This window comes from Pinus tabuliformis, chromosome 5_2 (genome assembly GCF_031772625.1).
Source record: "Pinus tabuliformis cultivar Carrire ecotype Pingquan chromosome 5_2, CPIR1, whole genome shotgun sequence".
In the NCBI taxonomy this organism is placed as follows: Eukaryota; Viridiplantae; Streptophyta; class Pinopsida; order Pinales; family Pinaceae; genus Pinus; species Pinus tabuliformis.
The window spans coordinates 180,774,998-180,784,501 of NC_142306.1; the positions used below are offsets into that span (position 1 = coordinate 180,774,998).

The window sequence follows — 9,504 nt, forward strand, 5'->3', positions numbered from 1 at the left end:
CAACCTGAAGGCCGCTCAAGATCGACAGAAAAACTTTGCAGATCGGAAAAGAAGGTTCAAAGAGTATCAGGTGGGCGACCACGTTTATATCAGAATTCAGGCAAGGAAAAGTACTCTGCAGTGGAGCAGCTGCGGTAAACTTGCACCCCGATATTTCGGACCTTTTAAGGTCTTGGCAAGGGTTGGGCCAGTAGCTTATCAGCTAGCCTTACCAAGCCACATTAGAATTCATAATGTCTTTCATGTATCCATGCTTAAGAAGTATATCTATGACCTTAAGCATGTGATCAAGTGGCAAGATATAAGGGTAAGGATTGTTTTTATCTGAACTAGTTGAAAATGTATCTGTAACAAAAGACTGATACTGTTATTGATTGCAGGTCGAACCGGAAGGAGAAGTTCGGGTCAAGCCGCTGAGCATTCTCGACCGGAGAGAAGTGCAGTTGCGGAAGCGGGTTATTACCCAAATTAAAGTGCAATGGCAGCACTATGGGCCTGAAGAGGCTACTTGGGAGGACGAAGAGCTGTTTCGAAAAGCTTATCCGGAATTGTTTGGAGACACTAGACATCGGGACGATGTCCAATCTCAGGAGGGGGAGATGTGATGACCCCGTAAAAATGTAATTATTTAAAAGTTACTGCAGTAAAACACTGAATTGAAATAATATGAAGAATTTGTTTTCTTTTGAGGATATTATGTTAATTTTTCATGTGCACTAAATTGACGATTAATGGAATTAATCATAAAGATATCTGACTTCCCAAAAAGGGGAATTGGAAAAGAAAGGTTAGTTAATATAACTAGAAATAACCACCTTTCCCAACTGGAAGGGTTTCCAGGGAAAAGGGAGGTTGGTTGAGAAACTCTGGGCTGTAGTGATAGGCAGAGGAAGGAAAGGGGAGGAAAAACCCTGGATGGACTAAGTCTGGTAAGGACCAGATAGTCAGGCACAGAGAGTGTTGGCTTACTGAGGATAGTGATCCGGTAAGCGTAAGCTTGGGGGGAGACTCAGGTCTGAAAGGACTGGTCTCACGGTTGGGTGGAAAACAAGCGATACACAGCGATTTTGCAGGAGAAGTGTTCCAGATTCATCTTACCAGAGGGGAACAAGTAAGTAACGGAACCCTCACATGCCTGGTTATTTGAGTAACTGATAGAACAACTGTGATTATCTGAGCAATAATTATATATAGCTTATAGAGTAAACTATGTTGATAGACAGCCTAGCTGTAAAATCAAGAGATAGCATGACTATGCATAACTATAGACAGCTTAGTTGCAAGATTTAAAGACACTGTATCTGTGTAACTAAGAAGTATCTGTATAAAGTACAGTCAACCTCGATGTAAAAACCAGAAGACTGAAAACATCAATATATTCGTAAGGCCAAAGGATAATATAGCTGTAACATTCTGTGCGAAGAAAGAAACGTATACAGAATAGTTGAAACTTCAAGAGCTGAGAACAGCTGAACCTTTGAAACAAATGAAGCGGACTATTAATAATATAAGTCTGTCTTTATCAAATAAATGATTACATAGTCTGGAGAAAACCGAATCATGGAAACTGAAATCTTCATGCAACCAATAACCTGGGTCGATATGATATCAAGACCCTAATGGTCGCAGACGGCCATATAGAAACCATAACACTTCTAAATAAAATGCCAACAGAGGTATTAACAAATAAAGAAAGGCATAAACGGCGCTGAACCCGAACTCGGCATAGCCGTAGCAAATGGGGTTCTTGCAAATCCAAGTGACGAAGAAGAGCTGAGATATTGTCCAAGATTAAAGACCCATGCTGTGGGTAACTGAAGAATACAATATCAACTGTGTAAAACCATACAGAGACGAGCATAGAACAATGCAACAGAACCAAACGATATTTCTTAAAACACAGTGAGACCATTTGTATGCATTAAGGAAAGTATGGAAACATGCATTCACCGAGGCCGCGAATGTAAAGACTGCCAATAATGAACCAGAGCTCCAACTATATGATTAACAGAATGTATATGGTCATATATATATATTACAGACCTCAGGGTTCGATTCACGAAGAGCCATTAACCAATCGGCCATACATCTATGGAATTCAGATGTTGGGACGGCAGAGTGATTCTATACATAAGTCATTCAAAACATTGGCGAAATGAAAGAGAACTATAGATTACACTATTACCATTGGCATGCATACTATAATCTAACCAGCATGATTCCGAGAACGAGGAAAACATTACACATCTGGTAATAGACAAACCCTACTCTGCATTATGTTAAAGTCATTCGTATCCATAAGAGAAAATCAAGTCATTATATAACTGTAACAGAAAGATACAGTAAACCATTAGCCCTCGAGCCATATGAGTACAAAAATAAATAAGCCGCTGGTCCCAACCAGGGTTTGAAGACAGTCATAAATTATGGCTATAGTCACGACAGATTAACCAAACAAAAATATAGATAGCTGTATATAAAAACTCCAGCCTCGGAGAAATACGGGTAAGGACCCAAATCACCGTAGATGAGGAAAGACCCAACTCTTAAAACAGTCCCAGAACTCTTGATCAGTTAAGAGCGTTGGTCCATCAAGACCTGCGGCCAACCGAGCAACAATAAGGTTGGGGTCTCTTTTCTAGCACAGAGGAAACCTCTGGCAAACTGAAACCAAGACAGAGGGGGACCAACCGAGAAGTAAGCCTTCGAACCAGATAAATACCTGGGAAAAACTCGGCGGGCTTCAACGGGATTGACTCTCCTCTAAACTGTAGAAGCCGGAAGCCATTTGCTCGCAACCTGTCATGCCAACGATAGGAATTAGACTTCTGTGCAAAACATTAAAATCAAATAATAACTACAGATCTTTAGCTGAGGAGTAAGGCACCTGGTTGCTTCGATAATGAAGCCTGTGAAGTTGAAGATCTTCCGGATGGCGCCGGTGACTGGAATCGCGGAGGTCGTGGCGCGGAGCTGTGAAACAAGTCCATGCAGCGAAGAACAGAGAGCGAGAGAGTATGGAATGACAAGAGGAAAATCTCGAATAATCCAGAGAGTGCCATATATAAACCAGGACTGCCAGCGGTGAAACGTGGAGTCTTTCCAACCCTTGATCTCACCTAACAAATGTGCACCGTGGATGGAGGCGACCTTACCCAAAAGCCCGGCGCGGAAAGATCCCAAGCACAGTAACCATGCCCTGTTCACGTGGTCTGTCCGGCAAGATTCAATGCCCTCGCCAAATGTCCAACGCAGGAGGCGCCAACAGAAGAGCTCAATACAGCTTCGATAAACTCGAGGAGTAAACATAAGAGTGTCATACCATATAGTTAGCAAATAAACATAGGTATGTATTAATTGCCGAATAATTAATGTTATGTCAAACATGGTTGGCCACATATTCATTGCCTGTCACATATACGATGCCTCGGGTTAGGCATGTATACACAGCGGTGGTGGCCATAAAACATAACCCATACTTAAATAATGTGCAGATGCTAACCAAAGTATGTATGCGTTAGATATATATATATATATAAATAAAAAATTTACGTGTATGTTAAAGCATGTAGGTGCGTGACAAAAAACATCATGCATGTACATCCTTAATATGTTAAATGAAAAACAAATGATTTTTAATGACATTTTTTTATATATATTATGATGAAGAGTTGTAAAAAAATAGTTAATATATTAATATGAAATTAACTATTCAACAACACCCATGAGAACTCTTCATTGTAATGGAAGGATTTCTTCATGGGCAAGAAGAGGGTCAAAACATAGTTAATATATTAATATGAAATTAACTATTGGACAACACTCATGAGTACTCTTCAATGTAATGGAAGGATTTCTCCATGGACAAGAAGAGGGCCAAAGAAGTCTACACATATTACAAAGGGAGAAGGAAAGGGGATTTATTTAACCAATTCAAAATAAAATGGAGGCATGATAATTTATTTTCATGAGGTGTTGAAAATATAATTTAAAATTTATGAATGAGTTTTTGTTAATTGAATACTTTATTTTTTTATGGAAAAAAATAATATATAATTAAAATTTACGATTAAGTTTTTGCTAATTGGTTTTTTTTATGGAAAAAATCAATACATATATAAAAAAGACTGAAATTTTTAATAAACACATTATGAAATTGAAAGGATAAAATCAAAAGTAAAAACAAAAAAATCCAATAAAAAATTATGTTTGACTATATTTCAAGAACATCAAAACAAAAAGATGTTTTTAATAAACTTATAAATGTGGTACACAATGAAAGAATAAAATCAAACCCGTATAAATGTAAAAATATAAAAATAAAAACCAGAAAAAATATTTTTCCTCAAAAACATCAAAAAGAAAAATAGCTCCTACCAAAACTTGGGTGAACATCCAAATAATAAACCTTGAGTTAGAAAAATTTGTAAAGGCCAAAAAGGGGATCATTTATTGGGTGAACATCCAAATAATAAACATTGATGTAGAAAAATTTGTGAAGGCCAAAAAAAATCATTTATTGGTATGGATGGAAAACAGGTAAGAGAGGCAGTGGATGGATTGCAAAGGAAAAGATAGCTTCTACCAAAATTGAGTGAGAAAGAACTGTGAAGGCCAAAACAGGAGTCATTTATTAGTATTGATGGAAAACAGATAAGAAAGAGAGATTGCACAGGAAAAGAGAAATCAGATTTATGCAAAACTATTCTACTTTAACAAAATATAATTTAAAACCACCCTACTTTCTTCACACAGTGAGAAAAGCACAGTCTAAAATTTAAAACAAAATTTGTTTAAACATAAATTTATTAGATATTTTTATTGCTTTTCATTTAAAAATAAATAAAAATAATAGCATTAGCATTTAAAAACCAATAATTTTTTTAATAGAATTCCAAGTTCCAACACTTCCAGGCGTAAAAAAACCGAGAAACAACGAAATCTGATGAAACACGACCAATACTTTGTGAAAATAGATTTCCGTTCATCTTTTAAACACGTAAAAACAAAAATAGACCAAATCAAACGCATAAAAACTTCCACCAAAAGTAGAGTAACCATCAAAATGGAAATACCTATCTTGCGAGTCTCAAAACTTCGACCAAAAATCGGGTAACCTGCATCAAAAGGGAAATACCTATACCTAGCTTGCTAAGAAAAGCTTGTGAATGATTCCTCTTCAGCCTAGGTTACAAGTGCTCGAGCTGCCTTTCTGCCTCTGCCGCTGGTTGGGAATTTCGTGGGCAAGAACTAATCTTGGTCATGGGACGCACAATGATGGGTCCGATCTAAAGAAATCCCTGCATCTGTTTTGGGGTTTAGTTTTCAGAGTTGGCTTTAACAATGTTACAGAATTCCATGAGAGCTGAGAATAACAGTGTTACAGTGGCGGCTGTTGATATGATTACAGTGGAGCCGATGGTTGGGAAAGAGTTATATGCAGAAGACTTGTTAGGGGGTCAATATGGAAGGAGTTACGGGGACTTCCGTTGGTATAAGGTTGTCAGGCGCATGTGCAGTGTACATTCTGATGAACCTGCGACTCTGGAATGTAAATATTGTGAAAACCATTGGCCATCCAAGCACATGCATTGTTGTAGACAATGTTTCATCGAGTCCTGGAACCAATTAGAGCTGCACAAGCAGACACTCGGGCTCCACACAGCTGAAGAAGTAGATGAGCACATCACATCTGTGGACAATCGGGAGATGTTGTCAAGCTGGGAACATTATACACCCACCGAGGAGGATATAGGCAGCGTATTATTGCTGGAATGTGCAGGCGAGAAAATATTGTATACTTGGCCCTGTTATTCCCCTGCGTCCTCGACGGATGATGAAAGTCAACAGTCACTGTGGTGGGCGGGCTGCAAGTTTCACCTGTCAATCATTCACAATCGTCACGTACAACGTGCCTGCTCAAGAGTACGCTACTCCTGAAAAGCACCGCCTCAGCCCCCTATGGGCCCTTCAGTGGGAGCATCGTGGAGAAAAGTTGCTCACAGACGTAGTAAAATATGATGCTGACATCATCTGCCTGCAGGAGGTGCAGCGCAATCATTATTTAGAGTTTTTCCATCCAGAATTGGCCAGACATGGATATGCAGGAGAGTATCAGGAAAAACAGAGATCAGGGGACCAAAGCCAGACCGTTGATGGCTGTGCTACTTTCTACAGACTGGACCAATTTGAGCAGTTAAAAAAAGAATGCATCGATTTGAGTAGTTATGATATAAACTTGCCCGGTCGATTTCATAAAGACAACATTGCACTGAATGTTGTCCTCTCTTTCAGGAAGACTGGTCACTGTCTCTGCATAGCCAACACTCACATACACGCAAGTCCGAATAACGGAAAATACATAGCTGTCTCTGATTTTGCCCTTCCAGATCTGTAAAGAAAATACATAGCTGTCGTATTCTTTTTTGAGTTTTTGATATCAGACTTTTTCAGATTCGAATCCTGAGTCAATTAGCTCATCTGATATAGGTTTTTTCCTCATATACTTATGGGATCATATTTCTGTTTCTGCACAATCAGAGAAAGAATGTATTATTCAGCTCTTATATATTTCATATAATACATAAAGCTTTTTTTCTTTGAAAAAAAAAAAAGTCCGAATAACGGAGATGTCAAACTGTGGCAGGATTACAACTTGTTGAACAACTTGTCAAGAAAATTGCTGCGATCAACTTGTAATATGCGGGGGCTTCAATTCTGTGCCTGGAAGCGCCGTTCACTCACTTCTTACCAAAGGCCATGTCGATTCCGCTCACAGGGATTTGGCTTATGATCCAGATGGTGTATTGAAACCTGTTGAGAAGTTTCGGCACACACTTCCTCTAGTCAGTGCTTATGCATGTTATTTTAGATGCAATACTGTGGACCGGGCAGAAATTGTGAAGAAAATGGATGTTGGCACACGGGAGCCTCGCTTCACCAATTTCTCCTGCGACTTCCGAGGAACGCTCGACTACATATTTCATACTGCGCCGAATTTGAACGTGCTATCGCTGCTGGAGCTGATTGATGAGGATGAGAGTGAAGTGAAAAATTATGCACTTCCTTCACCTCACTATCCCTCTGATCACATTGCAATTGCCGCCAAGTTTCAGTACATTATGAAAGACCCTCGAAAGCTGCTGTTATGAACAATTGCGATAACGACAATGGGTTCAAGTGAAAAAGTTTTGTAGTTTGCCTGGTTAATTGCAATAACAACAATGCCTTCGAGCAAAAAATCTTTGTAATTTGAGTGGTTATATGTTAATGCATGACAATGGATGCGCATTTCAGTGTTCTAGTGTGTAAAGTTATATATTGAATCGCTATTTTAGATGTGCTTTATTCTACACAGGGTCTTAATGTGATTTAAAATTTGGCATGAGAAATTTACAAGTGATTTTTGTTTCCCCTTGTGTCGATGTTAGAAATTTACAAAGGCTAGAAATGCTTATCAACATTTCCTTTGACAAATTTTATTCCAAAAATAAGCACCATGATAACTCATACCAAACTGAATCCATCAACTCATTCAACTCTCTTTATTATTTGGTGGTTGCCACATGTGTAGACCCCAAAATTAATGTGATATGTTAGATTAATTTGGCTCGAGATCAGTGGATCTATATTTTTTTAGTTTCTATTTATCTTCCACTTTAGCAATAAAGATCTCACTAGACATTAGAAAAGGGTTGAATAGGCCCACAAACCAACTACTTTGCCATCAACTAGAATAGAGTAGATTCTTTATATTTTCCCCTCCTTAGTATGAAAAAGTGATTGTGGGGGGCCAATGCATAGAGTTCTAGATGGTCAAATGAGGCATCGATTATAGGTTAAGCATTTATGTGAGGTATTAGATATTATGTAACCAAGTTGGAAATTGTTGAACCATTGTATACGAAATCATTTTGGTTAGGTAAACTTAACTCAATGAAAGAGGTTAACATTGGTGGTTTCACCCATGTGGTATTGGTGGCACAAGGATTTTACGAATTAAACAAAATAGACGTTTCTTTTCAAATTCATGTAACTCTTATGGCTATGCCATTTAAATCTCCTCATCCAAGTATTCATTAAAGAAAGAACTTTTAACATTAATGTAATATACTTTCCAAACAAAATGTGCAACAATAAACATAATTAATTAGAAGGTTACCATCTTTATACTTGGATGAAATGTTTCTTCATAATCTACTCCTTTAAACTATGTACATCCTTAACAATGTTTGTATTTATTGAAAGAACCATATGACTTTTATTTGACTTTAAAAATCCACTTACAGCCTATGGATTTCATCCTTGGATGCAATATTGATAGCACCTAAGTCTTGTTTTTCATTAATGCATCATATTCCAACTTCATGGTAGCTTCCCAATAATATTTTTATTTGGATTTTTTTAATGTGGTAGGTTTAAACACCTATAAAACAATAGAAGTTAGAGAAAAATTTATATATTGACCATCCGTTTCCTTTGGTAATTCATCTTACCACACATAGGACATTGTGTTACAATACCATTTTTGAATCTCATGTTGATGTTCCTAATATTTTTGTGAATAATCCTTCTTTTATTCATTACATTCCCCATGGAGTTAGACTCCTATGTTGTTTTCAATTCTAAGCTTTGATTTCAACACTACAAATCATTCTTAAATCAACAACAACTATCCATATATTTTTCATTATCAAAGAATAATTGTATTTTCTCACCTACAACAACATCTCTATCAATCATAATTTTGCTTATGGAGACAACTAGTCTTTAAACTTCTCATTATAGCCAATAAACATGTATATCTTTCTTTTTGCATCTAATTTACTTCTTTTTTCCCTACAAACATGTGCAAAAGAAATACAACCAAAAACATGTAAATGAATTATAGAATTTTTTCTACGTGATCATTGTTCCTTAGAATTTTGATAGGCATTTAGACCATGATATTCACTACTTCCACCCAAAATAGATATTACACATTTTGACTATGCAACACACAACTTGACATATCCATAAATATCATATTCATTCATTATATGGCTCCAATTTGTTGCGGAGTGTATGGGGTAGCATATCTCCCTATGCATACTTCCCTTGTGTGGAATTCCTTGAGCTAAGTTGAAACAAACTAACCTCATTTATCAAATCCAAGAGCTTCAAGATTTATCTATTTGCTTTTGTACCAAATAATTCCATGCTACAAAGTTTGAATAACAATCTAACTTCTTATTCAGAAGATAAACCAACATTTTCCATGATAAGCCATCAACTAGTATAAGAAATACTTAGATCTAGATCTTCTAGGTGTCATCAACATGTATAAGGTCCAAAACACTTTTGTTTTTCCATACCTTGTTAGTATCAAATGAATGTAGAAGCTATTTTCTCATATAGAGGCATATGCATACATTTTGACATCCCTAAATAGAAGGACCACCATATTAGTGTTGTTGAGTTTAGATAAATATTGATAGTTTAGGTGTCCCTGCCTTTTATTCCAAA

The 9,504-nt window shown here is 37.1% G+C and overlaps 1 protein-coding gene across 1 annotated transcript; it reads left to right on the plus strand.

Moving 5' to 3' along the window:
• Positions 1-5,343: 5,343 nt before the first annotated feature.
• Positions 5,344-7,151, plus strand: LOC149158137 (carbon catabolite repressor protein 4 homolog 2-like). The gene is made up of 3 exons (XM_089433892.1): positions 5,344-5,925; positions 6,044-6,393; positions 6,779-7,151. Exons 1-3 carry the CDS (start codon positions 5,344-5,346, stop codon positions 7,149-7,151), a joined length of 1,305 nt encoding a protein of 434 aa, XP_089290018.1.
• Positions 7,152-9,504: the final 2,353 nt, after the last annotated feature.